This window comes from Thermothielavioides terrestris, chromosome 2 (genome assembly GCF_000226115.1).
Source record: "Thermothielavioides terrestris NRRL 8126 chromosome 2, complete sequence".
Taxonomy (NCBI): domain Eukaryota; kingdom Fungi; phylum Ascomycota; class Sordariomycetes; order Sordariales; family Chaetomiaceae; genus Thermothielavioides; species Thermothielavioides terrestris.
The window spans coordinates 1,697,216-1,722,689 of NC_016458.1; the positions used below are offsets into that span (position 1 = coordinate 1,697,216).

The 25,474-nt window shown below is 45.8% G+C and overlaps 4 protein-coding genes across 4 annotated transcripts; 1 reads left to right on the forward strand and 3 right to left on the reverse strand.

Moving 5' to 3' along the window:
- Positions 1-1,013: 1,013 nt before the first annotated feature.
- THITE_111639 (uncharacterized protein) lies at positions 1,014-1,952 on the reverse strand (the record flags this gene model as incomplete). Its single annotated transcript, XM_003651572.1, has 4 exons — positions 1,014-1,115; positions 1,245-1,415; positions 1,525-1,776; positions 1,854-1,952. The coding sequence occupies 4 exons, from the start codon at positions 1,950-1,952 to the stop codon at positions 1,014-1,016; spliced, it is 624 nt and encodes a 207-aa protein (XP_003651620.1).
- Positions 1,953-5,067: 3,115 nt separating this feature from the next.
- On the reverse strand, positions 5,068-7,533 carry THITE_2043949 (uncharacterized protein; the record flags this gene model as incomplete). Its single annotated transcript, XM_003651573.1, has 3 exons — positions 5,068-6,911; positions 6,961-7,419; positions 7,494-7,533. 3 exons carry the CDS (start codon positions 7,531-7,533, stop codon positions 5,068-5,070), a joined length of 2,343 nt encoding a protein of 780 aa, XP_003651621.1.
- A 553-nt stretch (positions 7,534-8,086) lies between these two features.
- THITE_2112140 (uncharacterized protein) lies at positions 8,087-10,602 on the forward strand. The gene is made up of 3 exons (XM_003651574.1): positions 8,087-8,569; positions 8,633-8,681; positions 8,756-10,602. The coding sequence occupies exons 1-3, from the start codon at positions 8,348-8,350 to the stop codon at positions 10,462-10,464; spliced, it is 1,980 nt and encodes a 659-aa protein (XP_003651622.1). The 5' UTR covers positions 8,087-8,347; the 3' UTR covers positions 10,465-10,602.
- A 13,327-nt stretch (positions 10,603-23,929) lies between these two features.
- On the reverse strand, positions 23,930-24,106 carry THITE_35525 (uncharacterized protein; the record flags this gene model as incomplete). The annotated part of the gene is made up of 1 exon (XM_003651575.1): positions 23,930-24,106. A coding segment is annotated over one exon (177 nt), but the record flags the coding sequence as incomplete, so codon positions are not given.
- Between the last annotated feature and the right edge of the window lie 1,368 nt (positions 24,107-25,474).

Below are 25,474 nucleotides of genomic sequence, written 5' to 3' on the forward strand. Positions count from 1 at the left end.
GCAATATCCAGGCTCAAATGGTCGAGGCTGAGCCTTGGAAGCATTCGGTACCGGTTTAACCGCTGCTCCTATCGCCGATCTTGGCCTATATCAAGCTCGGTTATGACAGGGTTGTCGTGGATATTAGTGTACGCCTCTTGAACCGTTTCTGGGCGCGGCCGAAATTCGTCACGTTCGATGCCCAAATCAGGAAGCTCGCCCGGTCGATTTGGAGCAGGCGACCAGCCCCAGTTTCCAATTATGAATGTGTGGTCGGTGCTCAGCGATCTCGAGGGAGATGCTCATCCTCATCACGGCAACTGTGCCGGCAGGGGGAGGGGTGTGTGGTTGACGATGCTCGCCAGGCAGGAGAGCCTCGTCAACGGGGTTAGTTGAGTGTAGCACGCTCTTTGAATTGCAGACTGGGTCTCTGGACCAGGTCGAGCAGAGCGCTGCGTGTCGTGTTGCCACAGGCAGGACCACATCTCTCGTCTCATTCCGTGGGGGGCGACATCCCAGTCGAGTACCCGGTCGCGGCGGCCTGACTTCACAATTGCAATGCCGAATCGGACACACTGTCACCGCCAACTTAGCCGCAGAAAAGAGCAGATCTTCGCTGCAGTCCCATTCGCGTCTTCGGTCGGGGAGATCCGGAGATAGCTCGGCGATGGCCACGCACGCATCCTTCGCAGAACGTTGAGACGGCCCATGACACGCTCAAGATGTTTTTTTTTTTTTTTTCTTGCGCACGAAGCACCGTCCAAGCAGCGCCAACACCCGCAACTGTCTCCTGCGTCTTGCCGGCGTGGCTTTCAATCACTCCGACGCCAGCAACCCCTCCAGCCAGTGAACAAACTGGTCTGGGCCACAACACATCCCTGTCCATACGCCAAATCTGTGGACGTCCGGAAACCGAGCCCCTCCTCGCTCTCCAATGGAACCAAGGCTGCGGAGATCAAGACCCCAGAGAACCTCCCCGTGAAAGAGCGATGCCCGGGGGGGGGGGGGGGGGGGGGGGGTGGCGGGACATGGGGTCAGCGGAAGCGACGCGAATCCGGCACTTCGGACCTGGTAAGCACCTTCGCCCCAGCCCCCGGGAACACCAATCCTGGGTTGGCCACCTGGAGCTCCCTCCGCTGCCGGGGGTCATCATCCCACGGCAAGGCAGCAGCCAATGTTGGATACTGACGGCGCTGATCGTCGTCTAACGGCGGCCGCTTCCACGAGTCACGAGTCCTCCCGCAGCAGGGGCGGGCTCAACTCACCGACTCGAGCGCTCGTGGCTGCTTGAGCAGGGGCTCCTGGGATGCGCGGAAGCTGTCTTGCTTTGCCGCTGCCAAATCAAATCGTGAACAGGCACTGAAGCGCGCCCACAGCGGAAGGGCTGACAGCAATATTACGCAGTAGTTCATCAGTGAGAAGTCCTGCGCAGGACACTGTACGGAATACACTACCAAGAAGTTAGTTCGTGTACACCACCATCACGCCGCCGCAGACTTGTCGCCTGCAGCCACTTTTCTTCTTCTTCCCGTGCTCCCCCACTACCTCCCGTGCGCTGTAAGATGGCGTGCGCGGCACCGTCGGCTGCGTTTCTCCCTGGGAGTCCCGTCCCCAAAGACAAAACGCAAGCCATGTGGGTGCACCGGAGCGCTCCCGAGGCCATTCGTACACAGGGAGAAGGAGAGACCGGCCTTGGAGCGCTGTCATGCTCTCTGAGGGGAGGGAGAAGCTTGCGAAGACGACTGCGGATGGCAGCCCTTGCGCTCTTGGGAATGCGAGAATGGGATGAGCTTTAACTGCCGCAGCAGCTAGTGTACTGTGTAAAGAACATACACTGGTTACAGGAGCTCAGCAAGTGCTGTGTATGCACATACACAGTATTGTGTGGACGTGGGGCCGCCCCGGAGCTCGACAGCCCCCGGAAACTGGCCGAGAGCGCCACGGCGGACGTTGCTAGGGCTTGAAACGGCCATAAGCCTCAATTCTTTGCTTTTGCGCGTGGCCGCTCTCCGATTGGGCAACTCTCCGCGCCGTTTCGCGACCGTTGCGAGAAATGTCTCACCTTATTTGGTCTCCCCTGTCCTCGCAGCTTTAGCGAGCCGTCTTCCCCTGCTCCTGAGCACCGACCCCTGGACACACGGAGCTAAACGCACTACATCCGGTTACGCGACACGCCCTTCGAAGCATCCAAGCAGAAAAGAAAACATGAACTTCACTGTAGCATCCGTCAAAAGAAATGCACCGTGTGGCGTCTCCATCACGGTTGGAGTGCTGAGCGCTCAGGGGGCCCACTACCCCGGTGGCTGTCCCTCTCTTCCACGGCGAGCGGAGTGCAGCGCATCGGTGGCTGACCAGACGCTACTCCAGCCCGCAGCCGTCACTAACTCCCTTGTCTAGCGCTGAAAGGAAAGCCTAGAATTGTTCGATGACTGCAGGCACATGTTACTGTGGTACATCGCTCGTCCGCTGAGACTGACCGAGGGCCACCTGGCGCATAACCCTGAAGGCTCTTTTTTTCAGGCCCAAGATTTAACCCTTCACAGACTGAACTAATGCAAGCAGATCACTTTGTCACCGTCTCACGGTCACTGCTGTCAACCCAGTTAGACTGGGCACTCTTCTGCCCCAACTCCCAACCCTTGAAGAGAGGGTGGCCGCGCAAGAGATGGGGCTCGAGGCGTTCACGGGTCCCCGCTGGATAAGCATGGGAGGGTATTCCAATGATGGCTGCATACAGCAACGAACCGAATCGATCACAGGCCGGCAGGGATCGCCAACTTGAAGCCGGATTCTTGAGCATGTGTGCTGGCCAAGCGAGTTACACAGTAGTGAAAGCTAACAACACAAAGGAAATCGGCTGGGTCAGCGCGGACCAGATCTCGTCCGGCCTCCCCACCCACCCCCGTGTTGGTCTGTGGCTTGCTGAAAAGTGCCATCACTGCAGCAGGAGCGGGCCCAGCCTGCAGCTCGCCCTCAAGAAACCCTGCTTCTCCGTCTCATCATCTGCGTGGCGTCGCAAATTCCCATGCTTTGCTCGCCTCGTGATAGTTGCTTGCTTTTCCCGCCGCCTTGCTTTCTCTGCTGCTGGCCCGCGAGTTAGTTATCCAGGAGCTGCACGTGTAGGAGAAGTAGGAGTCATCCGGAAACTGACTGCTGCCGCGCTTTGACGGTGCACATCGGTTGAGGAGGTAAATAAGTGACACATCAAGCTGCACTTAAGCAACCGCCACCACCGCCCATGAATCCCCGAGTCTGCAGCATGCATTGCACCCACTCATCGATCTCTCAAGTCCCATTTGCCTTGATGTATATGCATAAAAACAGAAAACGGAGCGGAGCGCCCCTCCTTTGACGGACAGTGCCCAGCCACCACGCCCAGCATCCAACCCCCAGAACGGACGGAAGCGAGCGCGGGATACCAAACGGTAGATCGCCGCCCGGACGGGTGGCGGTATGCATGCATTCCAGACAGTACGCGTACAAGGACAGGGCGGGTGTGCACGCTGGGAGGGGGGGGGGGGGGGGGGGGGGGGGGGGCCAAAACTGAGGACCAACCACTGGCAGGGCGGAGACCCTTCCGCGTTGTTCATCCGTAAAGCAAAGCGTTGAGGACAGACCATCAGTTGACCTCTCATCTCTCATCTCAAGCTGCACGTATGAGGCGGCGTGATCAGCCCTGGGCAGGTTAGGTAAGTACCATGTATCTGATTCTGGATGAGGAAAGGAGTTGAACAATGGGCATCCCTTGCTTGCCCCTCCTCGCCGGTCCCAGTCTTGCGTACCGTCTTGGGGTATCTTTGCGTGGTGACCGGCTCTGCAATGACTAGTGGGTAGCTCCACAGTCTTCCTGTGTTCTCGGGCTTCGGACGAGGCGTTGGGCGTGACTGAGTATGTCCCTTGTTTCGTCGATGGGTAACCCTTGGTTGGGAAACGTTTGAAGCAGCCAGGCTGGATGGTGGAAGGAGGGGTAGGTACAGCGCTGAAACCAGGCTTGGTGCTGCTCATTGCACTGGGGTTGGCCTGAGAGGTTTACTTCACCATGACCATGGCATGTTTGCTGGAAGTCCTTCCGGAACAGAAGAGAATGCTGTTCGAGAAGCAGGCAGTTCAGGCACAACCTTCCCATTGCCGACCCCCCGACTGCGAGATTAGGGTGCCCAGCCAAGCTTCCTGGGATGTTGTGGACTCGCTCTTCGCAGTCTTCACAACGGCTGCCAACTTTGTCACCTCTTCGCCTCATATCCGATCCTGGAGCAGTACACACCAAGATGCCCAGCTCACGCACAAACCATTCGAACAGACTAAAGTCCACTTCTCTTTCCTAACCTAACGCCGCCCGTGATAATGATAACCTACTCACAACTATGTAATGCAATGAGCGGCGTGTGATAGAATTCAGGTCAACTCAGGGCTCAGGATCTGAACTCCCCCTACCTCCGTCCCCGCCTACCGAGGTCTATAAACCAACAGGTTATAACAAACAAAGAACCCTGACAGGTCAGACGGACTAAAAGACAAGCAAACAACCCAATCCGCCCAGACAGCCAGTCAAACCGGTGCCCAAAAACGCCCCGTTTCCAAGTGATGTCTGACCCCGCCCGCCGTTGCGTCTGTATGTCGATCGACAAAGGGAACGATAATCTGGCGGTCTCCAGTTTGTGTGGGAAGGATGAATAGTGCTGACGAGCCAGGTGTTCCCCCTCCCCCTCACCTCCCAAACCCAAATCATGCTCACGAAAAAGGGAGGGGGAGAAGGGAGGAAGCCAGGGGGTAGGTAGCCCCCCATCCCGTATCTCGGTTGCTTCTTCAACACTGCCCCAGCGTTGTGGACACGACAAAAGAAAAAAAAAAAAAAAAAATGCAAATGCAACAAACGAGTGACCACAACCAAAGCAATGGGGTATCTCATATCCCACACAGTCAACATCCTCAATCTGCCCCAGCCCAATCCGGCCGGTCGGCCCATCACTCAATTAGCCCAACCCCAGCCCAGCCCGGTCCCAACAAGCAACAACAACAACCGGTTCACCAGCCGGGGCACCCGCCAGCTACCGGCAGTAAGCAAGCACCGCACAAGCCAGTGTCAGGCTAGTTAGTCCTGACCGGCTTGCGCCGCACGAGAAACGGGCTGGGCATCTCGTCGCGCTCGGGGTCCCAGACGGCGGGCGGGTCCGAGAGGACGGTGGTGGCGGCAGCGACGGCGGCGGTAGCCCCGCGGTTCGCCGCCGCGGCGTGCTCCCTGAACGCGCGCACGGGGCTGACGCAGGCGGCGTTGGTGGTGGTGAAGTTGCTTGCCCCGCCGACGGCGGCGGCGACGTCGCCGCTGCTGAGCACGGCGCTCAGGGGCCGGCCGCCGGCGCGGGCCTGCTGCAGCTCGACGAGCGTCCGGCCGCGGATGTTGTTGTTCTTGCTGCCCGGCGCGGCCGCTTTGCTCAGCAGTTGGGGCGGGTTGGAGGGGGCTCCGGAGGGCTGTTGTTGCTGCTGCTGGTGTTCGCTGCCGTCTTTTAGGTTCTTCCCCAGGGAGGGTTTGCGGTTCAGCCCCGCGGCGGATCCGTCGCCGGGCGTGTGGTTGTTCTTCAGGTTGGCGGCTGACGGGATCTTGCTCAGGCGGCGGTTGGGGCTGTTACTCCGGTCCTGTAGCGCGCCGTTGCTGCCGATAGCTCTAATGGCGGTCTGCAAATCCGGGGTGGAAGCGGCGACGGGGATCGTCTTGCCCTGGAGCGCCTGCGATTGCTTAGATTGCAGACGGTGGGCAGGCATGGACTTCTGCGCATGCAGTTGCGGCCGCGCCTTCGATGTGAAGGGGTTCTTGCTAGACTTGATCATCCGCGTCGGCGACGGGATGTTGATCTCGTCGTCGGACTCCGAGTCGGAGCCCATCTGCTCCTGGGCGGTTTCCCACCGAGCGTCCCCAGCCATCTGGTTGGCGCTAAAGATGTTGGCGGGGTTTACTGTCGGAGGCCTGGTGGCCGCATTGCGCCGGGGCGAGAGTGAGAGCGAGGCGATGGTCATCGGTGATGGTGAGGCCATCTCGACGTCCATCGGAGTACCCGCGGGGGGTACGGCGAACATTGTCTGTGCTCGGGCGAAGGGAGTTCGAGCGCTTTTCTTGAGCGGGTGCATCGAGGTATCCGGAGACTCCACCGAGAATTCTGAAATGTCCGTCGTTGAGGGGAACTCGCTGACGACGCTCCCGACTGAGGATTGCGGGTGGCTGGACTTGGAGATGGAAGATGAGAGATCGTGCGCCTCATCTTCCTTGTGTGCTGTTGCCTTCCTGTTCTGGAGCTCCATCTCGACGCGCATCTGGACCTCCTGTTCGAACTTCCTCTGGAGCTGCTCAATCTCCGCGGCCACCAGCCGGTCGATTTCGAGCCGCGCCTTTACCTCCCATTCCCTTCGGAGCGATGCGTCGATCTCTTGGCGCATCGATGCCTTGTCTTGGTCTATCGCTGTCATCTTCTGGTCGAGCTCCCGGATGCGCCTGTTAAGCGCCTCCTCCTTGGCCTTCAGCGTCTTGCTGAAGTCGACCACCTCCTTCTCCTTGCGCATCAACCGTACCACGGGCAGATTGAGCAGCATCGCGGTATCGGGCCTCCTGTCGGGATTTACCCGCAAGCAGTCCTTGATGACGGCGAAGAGCTCTGCCGAGTAGATGGCCGGAAGCGGCGCGATCTTTCCCTCCTTGATCTTCTGAACCAGCTGAAAGTGCGTCTTGGCGTTGAAGGGCGGCTCCCGCGTGCAGAGCTCGTAGATGATGCAGCCCAGCGACCAGATGTCGGACTTGAGCGTGTATTTCTCGGCGGCGCAGATCTCGGGCGACATATAAAACGGCGTGCCTACGTACGTCGATGCGAAATCGTGAGACTGCATCACCTTGGAGAGGCCGAAGTCGCCGAGCTTGACTGAGTTATCCTCGCCCAGGAATACTGCTGCCGTCAGATCGGGCGCCAGAGTACGCCACCAAAGCAAGTCACATACCATTCTCAGGTTTCAGGTCACGGTGCAGAATAGTCATGGCCCCTGGTGGCGGCTTCGGTCTCGCAGTCGTGCCCAATCCGAGCACGTTCTTGCCCACTTCGGGAGGGTCGACTCCGTAATGACACCGGTACAAGGCCGTGACCAGCTGAGAGAAGATGCTCCAGACAAAAGACTCCTCGGCATACTGATTCTTTTCTTGCAGACTCCGGATGACGCGTCCGAGGTCTCCGTTGCCGCAATATTCCATGTAGAGGTGTAGGTCTTGGCTGGCCTTGAGGTGTTCGCGGTGGTAGTAGCCGACGATATTGGGATGTCGTAGGCTTGACAGAATCTGGAACTCGGCGTGGAGCTGCTCGCGCTCCTTCTGGGACATCTTCAGGTAGCTGATCTCCTTCCGGCAGAGAATCATGCCGTCGGCCTTCCGCCGGACCTTCCGAATGACACCAAACGAGCCATGGCCTGGCGGGATCAATGTTAGCCGGGAGGGCAACAGCGTGGCCAGCCACAACGCATGTCTAATGGAATGTCCATACCGATTTTCTCCAGCACCTCGTACTTGTCGCTCTCTGACATGGTGACGACTCGGTGATCCCGACAACCTCGAAGAGTCAATAGGGGAGGGACGGGCTCTCAAAGGGCGACGGCGCACTCCATAAGCTCGAGGGGAAGCGGCTGCTAAGGTTAGTATCTCTGGCGTGGGAGGCGTGGGTGGCTCGCTGTTGCTGCAAGGTTGCAATTGATGAAGGAGCAAGTCTCTGGTTGCAGAGCAGGTGTTCGTTTCACACCCTCGCGGAGAGAATCTTCCCGATCCTGGATTCGCCAGTCAACAAAACCGGCGCTGCCTAGGCAACCGTTCTCCATCGGGAATGGTCTGGATGAACGCCCCACAAAAAGGCAGGGGCACGCCAAGCTCACGCGGGCAACAACTGGGGATTGACCGCGGGCTCCACACCCGCTGACCGGGAAATGGGCTATCGATAAGGCGGCTAGTATACGTCGGGTGGAATTCGATCCCCACTTGACACTTTCCTTGGTACCTTAGGTAAGGTACTTTGCTCAACGTGGGAAACTGCACGGTTGATAACGTACGAATTACACAGTACACCGTGAACAAGCCTTGGTGGCTCCGATACCTAACTCACCTTATATCCGAAGAGCTCTCATTCAAACACCACCTGCTGTCATGTAGTGTAATCCGTGCACTACACATAGCGAAGTTATTGCCTCTTTCGATCTGGAGTTACCTAGGTATTCTTAAAGAGCCTCCGCTCATTTGAGGTTGGCTATCGCTTCATTTCTTTTTCATTTAAGTCACGTTCTCTTCCCCCTCTTCCCCCTCTTCGCACATCGTTTTGCAAGCATAGATAGACCGATAGCGTTAGACGACATGGTGCTCCGCAAGTTCGAGTTAGAAACCAAGCTCAAGGACGACGCTCAGTTGATCCGCTCGGGCGTGCTCCGCAACGATCACCCCCTGGATTTGTCACCCGAGTTCCATGACTTCTTGCAGGCCTGTCGCCGCGGCGACTTGAAACGCTGCCAGGAGCTGATCTCAGCCGGCGTCAACATCAACGCCAAGGACCAGTTTGACTACACGCCCCTAGTTGTTGTGAGTTGTCGCCCCGGCTGCATATGTGGGCTCCCGGGAATGCAGGGCTGACCCTGAAGACAGGCTAGTTTATGTGGTCACTATGAGCTGGTGCAGCTGCTCTTGGAATCAGGTACGCCGAGAGTGTTGGTCTGGAGATGGGGTCCGTATGTATGTACATACGTCTCTCGCTGACGTCCTGCTCAGGAGCACTAGCCGACCCCGACTCATTCGAGCGGGAGCGAGCCGTCTACAACGCACTCAACAACAAGATTAGGAATCTTCTTGTGTCGTACGACTATTCCAAGACGGCAGACCCGCTGCAGCCATGGTCGTCCCATATTACGTCGCTGCTAGTCCGCAACACGCCCGCGACCTCCGACATCACCCTTTCAGCCTCGGCAGAGAACTTCCGCCTGCATAAGTTTATTCTCTCAGCCCGCTCGCCATACTTCATGCGCAAATTTGCGGAAGCGCCCGAGACGCAGACGTGGAAATTGTCTCCTGCAATTCCGGTCGAGGCCTTCCGGGTCGTGCTGCGCTACCTCTACCTGGGCGATCTCCCCCGTGATCTTGTCGGTCCTAACAGCGCGGCCACCGAGGAGGAGGTTTTCAAGGGCATCGACAGGCTGTGCAAGCAGCTGGAGCTAGAAAGGCTGTGGGAGGCTGTGCTGTCCATCAACGATCGTAGACTAGCACGGCAGCGGCAGCAGGACGAAGTCCAACGGGCCCAGGCCCAGGTCGAGGCTCTCTTCCACAACACGGTGCTCAAGCACAAGATCGTAGTTGACACGCGCAAGGCCGGCGACGTCAAGTGGCCTCACCACAACGCCATCTTTGCCGACTGCATCCTGCGAGCAGACGAGCAATCAGATCAGGAGGACGACACGGATGCTGAAGACCTCTCCAACGGCAGTGCGATCCCCGTAGGCCCGATAGCCACCTCGCAACCCGACAAGGCCCGGAAACCACCGCGTCGGTCGGTTCTCTTTCCCGTCCACAAGCCGTTTCTGATCCGCAGCCCGTACTTCGAAACCATGTTCTCTTCCGACTTCCTGGAAGCCCAAGAGCGAGACCACCTGCACATCATCAAAGTGGACTGCAGCCCCCAAGTGCTCGAGATCATCCTCCGCTTCCTCTACACCGAAAAGGCCGACTGCCCCCTCGAACACGCGCTCGACCTGCTCTACGCGGCCGACATGCTGCTGCTCGAGAAGCTAAAGACCAAAGCCGCCATCACCATCTCGACGCTCGGCAGCGGCACCAGCAACGCGCTCGTCGACCGCACCCACAACAGCCACCCCAACGCGTCTGGCGGCTCCAACGCAGGCCAGCCCCTCCCCTCCTCCACAAACGACGACGACGAACAGCCAAGAGACGGCGGCAGCGCCGATGCAGACGCAGTAGAAGTCGAGCCCATCAACGTCTACGACGTGATCCACGCGGCCTGGGACCTCAAGGTGCAGCGGCTGGAGGAGTTCGCGGCGCGCTACCTGGCCGGCCGGCTGGAGGACTACATCGACGAGGACGAGTTCGCTGAGCTGATCCGGGAGAGCGCGGCGCGGCTGCGCGAGCGCCAGGAGACCGACACCATCGAGCTGCTGGACGACATCCGCTACTACCTCTCCGAGCGGTTCCGGCTCCGGTTCGAGGGCGAGGGCCTCGAGGAGATGCTGGACGAGGGCGCGGATGCCGTGGTGGCTGGTGAGGGAGGAGGGGAAGGGCAACCGGTTGGGAAGAACGGAGAGGACGTCAAGGTAGGTGAGGTGGGCGGAAATGGAGGAAGGGGTGGGGGTGGTGTGAGGACGCTGAATGGGGAGGTGGTCGAGGACGAGTTCGCGTCCGATGCGGTGAACTATCAGATCTTGCTAGAGAAGATCGATAGGATGCTGGAGAAGCTGAAGCTGGATGCATGAAGCAATCTAAGAGGGGATCTTCAGGTGACAAGCATCACACGCATTGGATGTCATAGTTGAATATGCATACCTATATACCTTACGAATAAATTTATTTATAGGAAAAAAAAATAAAAAAATAAAAAAAATAAAAAAATAAAAAAAATAAAAAAATAAAAAATAAAAAAAAATAAAAAAATAAAAAAATAAAAAAAATAAAAAAATAAAAAAAATAAAAAAAATAAAAAAATAAAAAAATAAAAAAATAAAAAATAAAAAAATAAAAAAATAAAAAATAAAAAAATAAAAAAAATTAAAAAAATAAAAAAGTAAAAAAAATAAAAAAAATAAAAAATAAAAAAATGAAAAAAATAAAAAATAAAAAAATAAAAAAATAAAAAATAAAAAAATTATTATTATTATTATTATTATTAATCTTACACCGAAGAGGCACTTAGTACCTCGCCACTAAGGGCAAGCGGTCCCTCCACCTCTATATACACCACTTATACATAGCGCCCGCGCTATATTCCCACTACATAGGGCAAGCCTTCTTAGTTCCTTCTCTCCAACTTACTAGAACTTACCTTTCTAGCCTAGTAGCAACGGAGATATAGCAGCCTATATAGCCTATTGCGTACTACTATAACGTGCTAGCCTTATAGCGTCTATAGATAAGCGTACAATGTTCTATTCAACTACCTTAAAGAAGGAAAAAGGAGAAGTACAGGCTACGGTCTCTACACGCAGAGTTTTTTAAGGGCTCGTAAAGTAGGTTCGGACCAACGTTATTCTAGACATAAGGCGGGCCCGTTACAGGTCCGTCCTAGAGCTACTACGGATCCTAGGCGTAGCCCTATATACCTAGCCTAGGTATAGCCTAGTCTATAATATACCCCCCTTGCCCCGTTAGGCAGTTGAATTAGAGTATATATAACGCTATATCGAGCGTAGTTTAGGTCTAGTATAGCGCTAGTCGTAATATACGCTAGCACCTGCTACTCGGTTGTATAGTGCCTACCTCGTTATTAGAGTAGCCTAGCGTAGTTGCCTACTAAGGCCTTGCTGCTCGCGGTTGTCCTATTGCCTAGGTTTGAGTTGTTTGTTTATATCGCCCTAGCAAGTCGCTAATTAGCCCTTCCCTACTTTGTACATTCGTATATTACAACTATGTTGCACTAGGTGTATCTACTAATTATATATAACCTAGCCCCCTCTTATACTATTAAAACCCCCTTCTCCTCTATAAACTTTATACTCTATATCTTCTCCTTACTTCTATTGTATACCCTTATCCCTTCTTTGTATTCCTATCCTCTATCCTCTCTATACATTGGCTCTTCCTACCTTATCTCTATTGTATACCTGTTTCTTAACTGTCTTATATATAGCAACGCCTATATTGTCTATACTATCTTCGTTGTACGTTTGTTCTATACCCTGTTAGCAATATTTGTTATTTTTTTATATAACTATTCTATATTTACAACGCTACTACTTTAACTTTGATATAAACCTAATAAGAACCTACTATATGCCTAGTTCGTTTTTACAACTCTTTCTCCTTATATACGTTTAGCTTTTCGCTATTTCCTTTATATATACGTCCTACGTATATTTCGTCTACTTGCTCCAACCTCTATAGCAGCTTCCTATTTTTTTTGTAATAGCGATATATTCTCGAAACTTATCTACTTTGTCCTTGTCTATACCCTCTAGAATATTAGCTATAGTCGCTTCGCTTAGTAGTAACGGAGAAGGACGTTGTCCTAGAGGAGACGATAACTAAGACTATAACATATATTATCCTTTATTAGGCCTACTTTAGCCTTAGGCTAGAAGCTAACAATGTCTTAGACAAAACTATAACAATTGTAACAACTCCTTTTACTATACTATTAGTAGCTATATTGTCAAAGGCGATTTAGACGATAAAGATAACGCCCTTCCTAAAGAGGAAGGGGACATCTACTTAAACTACGTTGAGTGGCTTATATATAGTAACTTCGTTAAATATATCTAAGGATATAGAGAGAGCTATATAGAATATACTAAGTTATATACCAAATGCCACTAGAATTCAATACTCTAGGCGACTAACCTCTCCCTATACACTAGCTTAAAACGCCTAATCAAATTCTATACTAATAATAAAGCCGTTGTAGAGCCTACTTATAAGAAAATCGAAACCGAGCTAGCCTACTATACTATTTTAAAGGCGCTATTTATCGCCTTTATATATAGCTTCTATAGCGTAATTGGTATAGCCCTTATATACTAATCCCTAGTATATTCCGTCTTCGCCTCTGATATGCCCCTAGTTACCTCCTCTATACTTCTAACTCTAAGCTAGTAAAGAGCCCTAGTTCTATACTAGGCTCCTTAGGACAATTTCGCTATATAGCACTATAGTCGCTTTGTTAAATATATAGCGTAATATCTCAATTCCTCCTAGTAGGAGAATCGGTATATTGTAGAGGCTATCTATACTATAGTGTAGTCTTAAGCAACTGTCTTTAAGACGAATTTATACCTTATAGAGTATGTTATTACACTTACCTCCCCTTTACCTATCTATACCCTTTGGGGGTCCTACCCCTACTACTTACCCTATATATATATATCCCTCTATAACCTATACTATAGACGATGTCTATCCTCCCCTATAGAGGACATCTTATATATCTGTTAAGTATATATACTGCCCTTGCCTTATACCCCTTATACGCCTATTCCGCCCCTATATATACCTACCCTACCTATATACCTATTTAAAGATAAGGAGGAGGACCTACTAGATATAAGACCTATTATAGAGCTAGAGTAGGTAGCGCTACTTATATATCTTATTGTCTTTTCGTATATAGCTATATTCTATTTAGTTTTAAAAGGATAACTAGACTTAGGTATATTATAGTTTCCCTACGCCTAGGTAGTTGTATTTATCTAAGTTGTTAGTCTTTATAAGGTAGTTTATATACGAATATAACATTTCCCCTTCCTCCTCCGGTTTAACACTAGCCTATCGTTGTACTATATATCTCTCTATTCCTACTTAAACTCGTCAAGTATAGTAGTATCTAAGAAGTTCTCTAAAGGCTTCTACGTTAGTTTGTTATAACCTATCTACTTAATATATATATTATAGTTGTTCCCCCTCCCCCTTATATTCTAAACTTTAAGGATCGCCTTTACTCTATATTCTTACTAGGGAATACCCTCCTTCGATATAACCTATATAGAGTCTAGTTGCTTATCTGTAACTTTCTATAAAAGGAGTAGGTCGGAGGCTATTCGCTTAACTAGGTTAATATAGAAGGTTAGGTATAGGCCACTTAGTATATTGAGTATTACTGTTAGAGGGATAGGTACTATAACTACCTTATATTTAGTATTTAGCTAGTTGAGCTTCTTACTAAGGTAGTTCGTCTTTATATTATATAGGGAGAGCTATACCTTGTCCTTAACCTAGAACCGCTTAGCTAGGCGATAGGAGCGGTTTATATTCGTCTACTATTATTACTATATATATATAATAGTTGCTTAGGTCTACTCTATTCCCTCCTTTAAATAGTGGAGGAACCTAGCAATATAGCCTTTTAAAAAGGCTATAGGTACCGTTAGGACTGTGATAAGTTGTATAGGACTTATATTAAACCTATAGAGGAGGTAGTTTAGACTTACTCCGATTATAGACAAGTCCCTATTATTAAGTATAAACTAGTAGGCTAGGAGATATTTAGGCTAGTTGTATTATATAAAGGAAACAAAGATCTAGAAGATTGCCTATACCTCTTAATTGACCTATTCTATCCCTCTATCTGTCTAGGGATAGTAAAACGTCGATAGAAGCTGCTCTACCCCTACCGCCTTATATAGTACGGTCTAGAACTTACTTAGCCAATCTAATCTATAGTCGGTTATAATTTAAGTTGGGAACTTATAGAAGTGCTACTATACGTTATAGAACCAAAGGGTATACTTTTCTACTTCTATTAAATATATTACTTCGAGCTATATATACTTAGAGAAGCAGTTGGTAATTACTATAAAGTAGCTAAGCGCCCCTTTATCCTTTATAGGGAGGTCGGTTATAAAGTCAATAGAGATCTGCTTCTAGAAGCGATTAGGGATAGGCAAAGGTTGTAAAAGCCTTTGATATAGTTGTTAAAAGATCTTGCTTTAATAGCACTAATTGCAGTTCCTAATAAACTACTTTATATTAGACAATATAAAGTCCTAGTAGTAATCTCTCTAAAGTATTTTAAATAGCCTATTATACCCTAGATATCCTAATATAGCTAAGTTATAGATCTGCTAGATAATCGTAGTAGTTAGAGGCTCCTATATAAGGAGCTAGAGACAACTATAGAACTAGAGCGCGCCTTATATATTGAGGGAGTAGTCTATAATCTAGGTCTATACTATATTCGCCTTCTTTAGAAACTTCTAGGCCTTGTTGTAAACGGCTTAGAGCTAGTAAACGTAGTACTTATCTTCGATAATACCTTTATCCTATAGGGTAGTAAGTTGCTTGTCCTCGAAGAGTGTCTCTCCTATAGGTAACCTAGCCTCCTCCTATATATTAGTTTAGTATACTTTAATTAGAGGGAGTAGCTAGGCAATACACTAGCTATTTTTAGGCTTGTCCTATTTATATTAAGAGAGTATATTAGGGTATAAAGCCTAGGATCCTAGCTAGTACTTTAGCTTAAAGTTAAATAGGGAGAACGTCTCTGCCTATTAGGCCTATTGTTTACTAATTAGACGTAGCTAGGTGAAGTACTTAAGGTTCTGATATAGGGCAGGAGGAACAGGGGGGTTATGTGACCTATATGTCTATATACATAGATTAGATAAGGGTGCCCCGCGCCCCACGTTGCAGACTTTGCAACGCTAGGCCCGATTGGGCAGGCGGGGTGCGTACATAGGCTCTGCCCTGTAGGCACGTATTTCTTAGCGTACCACCGCCCAGATCTTCGATCCACTAGCATTATCAATCTATATCTTGTTATTCTACGTATCTACAGCACTTTTCCACATCAAGTGGTAGCTACGACTATAAGATCATTGACTTAATTATTTTCTTCTTTTATTGTTATTAATCGACTAATCTATATAGTGGCCTTGCCGATAGCAGTAGCCAGTTGAACCCCTACTTTCTTCGTGTAGCGACTTGACGAGGTCGACAACGTTGAAGGCACTTAATCCACTTCGAACGACGGTTTAGTCGAAGAGCCTCAATCGTATAGCGGTTCTACTAATAGCGATTACAATCTTTAGCTATCGATCGATTAGTCTATATAGCGGCGATCGCCGATAGTATCGCCAATAGCAGTAGCCAATCAACTATTTAGTTCTTCTCATATAGTAGCGATGGCCAATAGCGATTAGAATGCCCTTTTTCCTAGCCTAACGACGAACCTTTTAGTAGGCCTTCGTCAACTATTATTATATTAATAAGACACCTATTCGACCTAGTTTCTATAGTTTAAACTAAGGCGATAGTCAAGATAGCCGATTACAGCTACAATACTCGTTCTTACGCCTCCTCGCTAGCTAAGCAACTCTCTAAGTACGACGCCGCTATATCTAAGAAGATCAAGGAGACGTTATATACTCTGTATAAGGGTTTTATTCCTCTAGCTCTAGAGCTGCCTACTCTCTAGGAGTATATTTATTGCAATATCGTCGCTAGCTAAGAGGATAATCCTAATAATACTTAATTAGACGATAAGCTATCCTTCGAAGATGCCTAGAGCGATCCTAAGAAAGTAGAAGACATTCTAAACCTCCTAGAGTATATTAAGGTCGATACTAATCAGCCTTTTATCAAGTAGCTTAGCTAGACCATCGACGAATACGTTGTTTTATTTAAAAGCACTATTGCTATAGTCAATCAACTTTGGGCCAACGTTGCTAAGATTCGACCTATACTCAATAGGTTAACGAACTTTTACGACTATTTTAAGGACCTACTAGAGGTTATAGGTTAGCTTTAGGCAGCTGTCACTTAGATTAGCAAGGTCGTCCAATAAGTCTAGTATTAAAAAGAGCTCCTTATACAGTATATACGTAATATAGATAATCGGCTAAGCAAGATCGATAATGCTATTGCTTAGTTAGCTACTAAGAACTTATTGGCTAATCCTAGGCTAGCTAAGGAGCCTTCGTCAACTACTTCTATATCGACTACGGAGCCCTAGCTACGCCCCCCTTCGATTTGGAGCCGCCGCTCAATAGCAATGGCCACCTTTCTAATAGAGAGCCTCTATATACCTTCCCCGGTCTAGCCCGCTCAACCTTGCGTATAGACCGCTTTTCCTATTCCTTTAGAAGGCGTTGATATCAGTACGGTTTACAACCTAGCTATAGGCATACCGCTAGTGCACTAGGCCTACATTATATACCCTAACAATTCGCGTCTAGGTGGCTAGTACTAGGCTAAGTCGCCTTTAAGCGACCCTCCTTAGGGCGAGCCACCTTAGGGTAGCCAACGTTGGGCTATATTACTTCTTAGGCGGCCCCTTGGCGCTAACGGCTATAATCTGAACGACCTAATTAAACTAGACAATAGCGACGGGGGGCGCTGTCTAAATAACCACCTAAACAACAACTGTCTACCTTTCCTACCTCCTCTAAACCGTAGCTACTAGGAGCACTTTTACAATACTATAGGTACTAGAGGTAGCCAATCTATCTCTACCTTTAAGATTAAGCGCGATAATATCGGCACTTTTAATCCTAGTTACAAGGACCTTGACGATATAGGTATCGTTATAGATAGTAAAAACGTGATTTTTACCGATATCTATTGCTTTATCTAGCGTTTATTAACTTTTCTAGAGGACCCCGACATTGGCTACGACGTTGCCTAGCAAATCCTATACCTCCTACCTATAGTTCTCGCTAGCTAAGCCCTCCTCTAGTAGAATAGCGAAGTTACTATATAAGAGCGTTCGTAGTAGCGTTAAGTAGGCCTTTATATAGTCTTTGATCAATTAGTAGAGCGTTTTATAATAAATCGCTAAGTAGCTATTAACAAGTTTAACCGAGGACAGTTGACTATTAGGTATATCGTAGAGAACCTCGATGCTCTAATAAACTTCTTCTAAAAGAAGTTACGTTTTATATATACGGTAGGCTAGATCAATTATAATAATTTAAACTAGTATAACGCTATAGGCACTATCTATAACCGTTTAGATTCGACTATTATATCTTTTCTTCTATAGCCTAAGACAAAGTATACTCTAGTATACTATATATATAAGATTATAGAAGTATAGCCTATACTTGTTACTATAGCTTGCAACAAGTTTCTAAAGTTGAAGAAGTCTTCGCTTATAAGCAAGTCTACTACTTTTGGCAATACTAAGTCTAATAAGAAGCCTTCTAGACGCGCTAATCGCTATAGCAACGACCGTTAGAACTATGACGATAACCGCTATAACCGAGATCGCAATCAAGGCGGTAAATACCGCTTAGATAACCGCGATTCTAAACGTGACGATCGAGCCTAAGACTAAGCGTACCTTATCGACGACGCTGATTCGAAGACGTTATCCGATTTAGAAGCCGATAACGAAGCCGAAGCCAATTATAAGTTATCTATTTCCAATAGTACCGACAAGTTGGATATTGCCTATATAGCTTACAATTTAAAGCTAACCTATTATAAGTGCTATTAGACCTTCGATATAGTTTTCGCTACCAACGTATATATCTATATCTATAGTAAGACAATCGTTCCTAAGAGCGTTCGCTGCTATTGAGCTAACTAAGCTAACCTAGGCCGTCGAACCTATAGATACTACAATACTTTGTTCGACTCTTAGAACTAGCTCTTCAAGTACCTAAAAGCCTATTCGATAGCCGCTTCTAGCTTTATTAAGTACTTAGAACAGGCAATAGCGGTTATCGACAACGTCTCTAAGGACGATATCCTATTCGCCAAAGGCTCTAGCTCCGCTATAGACTTCGCTACCAACTTAGAGGTATAGGAGGCCCCTAAAGTGGCTGACCTAGGTATCAACAGCTTATATAGCGTCTATACCTACTTGCATGTCAAGGCCTACGCTCAACCTAACTGCGAGGACCTAGAGGTTTACCTTAATCTAGGAGCTAGCCGTTCGATTATCGACAAGACCTTCTTAAGTACTTTCGAACACTCGATCGAACATTGTAACGGCTATATTCGTAGCATTGGAAAGACGTCGCCTACCTAGTAGGCGACCTTCGTCATTTACTTACTAAGCGTTATAGTTACTAGCCTAGCACTCTTTAAGTTTACTTAGTTCGCCTAGGTAGTAGATAAACTGTTTACCAATCTCCTATTAGGAGTCGACTTCCTAGATCTATATTAGGCCTCTATCGATTATAGTACAAAGATCGCTAGTCTATATAGTATCCTAGGAGGATTCGATATACTATTCGCTATATATACCTAGATATTCCCCTATATATATAAAGTCAAGACTATATACGCTATTACCTTATAGCCTAAGCAAGAAGCGTATATCGCTATAGAATATAAACCTCTCTTAATAGACCGGTCTATAATATTCAACGCTCGCTATCCTACTATATTAAACGCTGTTGTCAACGCTAAGACCTTTAAGGTAATAGCTCTTAAGAACCTAACTAAGGGAGTTTTTACTATTCTAAAGCGCTACCCTATCGGCTATATTAAGGATATTAATGATAGCGGTTATATCGCCTATTCCTAAGAGATAGCCTTTATAGCATTGACTATAGCGACCGCCTTAATAGCGATATCTATCGCTATAAACCCTAGTTTAGTTCAAACTACTATTCAATATACTAGCCCTAGTGTATCAACTACATTCGATATATATAGCCCCGTTTATACCGTTCTAGGAGACTCTACGCAACTCGTAAGCGATGTTTCATCCTAGACCCTAGCAACTTCGTAAGATTCGCTAGAGCTATCAACGCCTTATAGCGATATAGTATATTAGCTAGCTACTTTATCCGAATTAGGACCTCCATTATATTAATTAGTATATCTACTGAGCTAGCTTGCCTAGCCTATATTGCGCCTATCGATCGAGGATCCTAGTATCGAAGGCTATATCAATAGGTGTAATCTACGCCCTAAGCCTATAAGCCTAGATTCTACTAATAGGCGTAATACGCCTCTAATGCCTAAGGCTAACGGTTATACCAATAGGTATAATTCTAAACCCGAATTGCCGCCTAATGACTATAAGCTAGTAGTACTAGAGAAACACTCGACTCTAGGCCTTAGGATACCTACCGACTTACTAGAGATACTTACTTTAGAAGGCGTATACGTATATACCTAAGATCGTAAGCTAGCTTAGCGATTTGTTAATATCGTTAAGCGTTATCCCCGCCTATAGAAGGATAAGGGCTAAGTTGTCTAGGACAAAGAGGATATAATATAAGTACCTCTTATAGAAGGCTAGTAGCATTAGAAGATTTATACTCGCTAATACCTTCTAAGTGCTTACGATCGTAAGGTTCTTAACGCTACTTTCAACGAACTATATCGATAAAAGCGCTTTGAATAGGCTACGAAGGCCACTCCTTTCGTATACTCGGTATTTATCGTTTAACGTACTTCTTATAGTAAGATCAAAGGCTACGTAGTCATCGATTTATACGCTCTCAACAAGGTTATAGTACTTAACAACTACCCTTTGCCTTTGCAATCGGATATTATTATATATCTATAAGGTAAGAAGTTCATTACCGCTATCGATACTATATTCTTCTTCTACTAATTCGATATATATCCTCTATATCGTGATCGCTTTACTTTGATTAGCCTTTACAGATTAGAATAGCCGAAAGTATATCTAATAGGCTACTATAATACCCCTATATATATCTAGCGCTTTATAGATTAGTTGCTTTGCCTTTATACCTCTTTCGCCTATATATTCATCGACGACATTATTATCTTTAACGATACTATAGATAAGTACGCTAAGTACCTAGAAACTATCTTTAGCTTATTCGAAAAGAAGAATATCTCTATTGCGCTAGCTAAATCGTATATCGCGTACCTTAGTGTAGAGCTACTTAATTTCTACGTCGATAGATTCGGACTAACTAATATAGAGCACTGTGTCGCTACCTTTAGGAACCTCGCCTTTCTAAATAACCTAAAGGCTCTAGAACAATATATCAGTGTATTAGGGTTTCTACACTATCTAATCCTATACTATATATAGCTTATCGAGCCTCTCTAGAACTATAAGACTACACTGCTTATAAAAGGCCGAGCTACTAGCTAGGTATAAAATGGAAACCCTAGCAAGTATGCCGTCTATTGCGCTAAGACCTCCTTCGAACTTACACCTACCGAGAAAGCCTCCTTCGAAGCTATTTAGGATACTATCTATAAGCTAGACCCGACTATCTTAGTCTACTTCGACCTTAACAAGACCCTCTTCTTATAGATCGATAGATGCCTAGAGTATAGCTTTAGCGTTATAGCGTTCCACCTCGCTAATAGTTATAAGTAGAAGCCTAGAACTATCATCCTATCGACTTAGGTTTAGCTTATTATATTTCTAAGCCGATACTTTACTAAGGAGGAACTCTAGTATAGACCTTCTAAATAGGAGGTCGCCTACCTTGTTTAGGTAGTTAAGAAACTATATACTACAATTTACTCGTTGTGTAAGCCTATCGTCGTCTTTATAGATTACGCCTCTATAAAAGGCATCGTCAACTAGACCATTTTAGATATATTGTCCACTAAGCAGGCCAATCGTAGGCTTATCAACGCCTCTATTTACCTCTTGCAGTATAACTTGGAGATCTATTACCTTCTAGGCCGCCTAAACTTGGTACCTAACGTACTTAGCCATTTGAAAGCTCTATAGGATAATCCGAACTATGAGAATAGCTCTAGTAATAACGATATAGTCCTTGACAATATCTAGTTCGCTTTCGTAGAAGCGAAGCTAGATAACGACCTTTAAGCTCGCTTTATAGCTATATACTCTTGTAACGCTAAGTATACCGCTATTATCAAAGATCTTACCGTCGAATTAGCTACTAAGGGCAATAGCAAGGTTTTCTCTTAGCTTGGCCTCCCGTTCATCCTTATAGATAGCCTTCTCTACAATATTCGACTAGATAGATTACACTCACTTTATATATCTTATAATATAATTTAGACTATCTTAGAAGCTATCTACGATAAGAAGTACCACTTTGGCACCAAGCGGATATTATATAATTTATAAAGTGTATTAATAGCCTATAAAACCTATAACGTTAAAAAGTATATTAAACTATACCCAAAGTGCTAAGTCAACGTAATAGACTATCGCCCTAAACTAGGCAACTATCAACCGATTCGACTATCTAATACTTTGCTAATACACGTTATCGCTATCGATTTCATTCTAGGCCTACCAAAGGTCTAGGCTACTAGTTCGCCTTAGTAGCTCCTAAACTACAATCACTTCGATAGCTTGCTTATAGTATCTTACAAGTCATTGAAGTATACTCTTCTTATTCTAGGCAATTCTAGCTATTTGGCCTAGGAATAGGGGTATATTCTAATTTGCTAACTACTTCTTAGCGACTAGGGCGTACCTACTACAATTATCTCCGACTATAATTATAAGTTTACTTCCAACCTCTAGCAAGGCGTCTAGAAGGCTCTAGGCACTAAGTTGCTAATAACAACGTCCTACTACTTGTAAGTGGACAACCTTTCGGAGTATAAAAACTAGACTATAGAAATCATAATATACTTCTATATATTTGAGCGCCTAGAGGGTAATTGGCTAGATATTATTGTACCTTTGTAATAGTACCTTAACAACGTTTATATTAAAGCTATTAAATCCTCGCCTTATAAGTAGCTTTTCGGCTTTAAGCTTCCTAGACTATTAGAAGCTTTTACTAACTAGGCTACTACTAAGCTAGCTACTATTCTAGCTTTGCGAGATGCTCTACGTTAGGATGCTCAATTGAATATAGACTTCGTAGTAGCGTATACTAAGCGCTATTACGATAGTAAACACTACGATATTGAGTTCAATATAGGCGATAAGGTTTATTTACGCTTATACTATAGTTACTATCTCCTAGGCAACTTGCCTAGGAAATACTTGTAATAGCGCGCTAGGCCTTTTCCAATTAAACGCTATATCAGCCGCCTAGTTTACAAATTGGATCTCCTAGCTAATATAGGTATCTACCTAGTTATTTCTATCGTTTACCTTTGCCTAGCTCCTTAGGAAGACGATCCTTTTAGCTATAATACGCTACCTCCTAGCCTAATCGTCGACTCTTAATCGGATCGCTCCTCTAATAATAACGAATCAGGCGATAAATACGAGGTTGATATAATCCTTGACTATAAGGTCATATACAAAGGCCTTAAATACCTAATCAAATGGACTAGCTATAGCTAAGAAGAGAGCGTTTAGAAGACTATATACGAGTTATATTATACGTAGCGTCTAATCAATAAATATTAGGTTTATAAAGGCGATTATCTAGATCGCCTAGTCTCTTAAGAAGAGCCTCCTATACCTGATTAGGCACCTCAACCAGCCTATAAGCGTAGCCGGCCTCGTAAGAACCCTGTTCCCACTGATAACGATAAGATATAGAAGAAGCTAGTTGATCGCTATCTAGATCAATCTGGCACTGCGCTTCTAGCCCTACGTTGTAGCACTCGATTGAAGGGTATTTGACGATACGGAGGATCTAGATAGGTAAGGCAATGAGGGCATTGCCGTTTTTTCCTATAGGCCTAGACTTGATATAGGGTAGGAGGAATAGGGGGGTTATATAACCTATATATCTATATATATAGATTAGATAAAGGTGCTCTACGCCCTATGTTGCAGACTTTGCAACGCTAGGCCCGATTGGGTAGGCGAGGTATATATATAGGTTCTGCCCTATAGGCATGTATTTCTTAGCGCACCGCCGCCCAGATCTTCGATCTACTAGCATCATCAATCTACATCTTGTTATTCTACGTATCTACGGCACTTTTCTACATTAGGTTCTTATAGTCGGTTAGGATAATAAAGGGGGCTACTATACTCTAGAGCTCTATCGACTAGGCCTTAAGGCAAGAGATAATAGCTAGTAGCTCTTTATTATAGATAGTATAGTTGTATTTAGTAGGGCTTAGCTTTATAGAGTAGTAGGCTATAGGGTAGAGAACTTTGTCCTCTCCCTACTAAGATAAGTATTTGCTAAACGCTATACTAGAATAGTCCGCTTTTACGACTGTCTCCCTTTTAGGGTCCTACTAAGCAAGGATTGGCTCTAATATAAACGTAGCTTTAAGCGTATTAAAGGCTTCCTATTCCTCTTTGCCTTAGCGGAATAGGACGTTCTTATAGGTAAGGTATATTAATAGGGCTACCTTTTTAGAGAAGTTAGGAATAAAGTTGTAATAGAAATTAGTAAATCCTAGGAAGCTCTATACTCTTTAGACCTTATAGGGCGCCTCCTACTTATAGATAGCTTTAATCTTCTTAGGGTTAGGGCGAATATAGACCTTTGCCTCTACGATATACTTTAGATATTTAACTTCCTTTACTACAAATATATATTTCTTAAGGTCTAGGTTAAGGCCTACGTCCCTCAGTCTTTGGAGGACCTTATATACCTTCTTTATATAGTCTTTTTAGCTCCTACTCAAGTATACTAAGATGTTGTTAAGATATACCGTTATATAGTCTCTTAGCGTTAGACTAAGGGCGTTGTTAATATATCTCTAGAACGTTGTAGGAATACCTATAAGCCTAAAGGGGTAGACTAGCTACTTAAATAGTCTAAACCTTATATAAAACGTTATAAGGTGTTTATCCTCTTTAGCTATCTAAATATAGTAGAATATAGCTTTAACGTCTAGCTTTATAAGCTATTTGGCCCTAGCTAGGGACTAAAGAGTCTCCTTAATTAAAGGGAGTAGGTACTAGTCCTACTTAGTAATCTTGTTTAAGGCTTAGTAGTCTATATAGAACCTCTATCCTCCTCCTAGCTTCTTTATAAGAAGGACTAGGGCAACTACCAATAAAAAGCTTACTTAGATCTATCCCTTATCTAATAAGTCTATAATCTACTTTCGAATCTCTAGGAGGTAGTCCCTTAGTATATTATATAAAGGTCTCTATAGGAGCTTAGAAGGTTTTTTATCTAGGCTTGTCTTAAGATAGATATAATAGTTGGCCTCCCTTTAATAAGGGGGTAGGCCGTTTACCTTCTTTTTATCGAAGAGGTTGACAAAGTTATATAGCTCCTTTAGTAGGGCGATCTTTAGGTCTAGTTCGGTATTAGGCTAGGAGACAGCTACTCCTAGTATAGTAGTTATCTTATAGATACTAGTGACAAAGAACGTATCTTATACCCCTTTAAACTTCTTCTATTATACTCTATAGGCTATATCTACAAATATTATACCTATAACTAGGATAATGTTAGTTTCTTTCTACTATAAGGAGCACTTATATACCTATAGGCCGCTTTATAAATTGATAGTAAGGACCCTATTAGCTAGGTCTAGTACAATCCTATAGTAGTTTATCTAGAGGAGCTTTAATATAACGTTATAGGCTAGCTCTAGGACTATATAGAATATAGTAGTACTAATCTACCTATCGATGTCTATTATAATATAGGCAATATATATAATTTTCTTTTTGATTTATACTCCTTTAACTATAATACCTAGGGTATAGGGAGTTAGTAGGCTTATCTACTTAATCTCTAACCTTTAATATACTCTTTTACTAATAGCTCTATAGCTTTAGTACCTACTATCTATTTATATATTTATAAAACTAGAGGAGTTTAGAAAAATAGAGATAAGAAAAGGAGGCTTATCTATTCTCTCTCTAATCTTTATAAACTTGTTCTATAAGCGGTTAAGTCCTTTTAGCCTCTATATAAGACTTTGTATAGGGGCTACTCTTTTCCCTCCTCCTTTTTAAAGGGGGAGTCCTCCTTTATCTATTTTTTAGCCTTCAACTTATTAATATCGACCTAAGGAGTT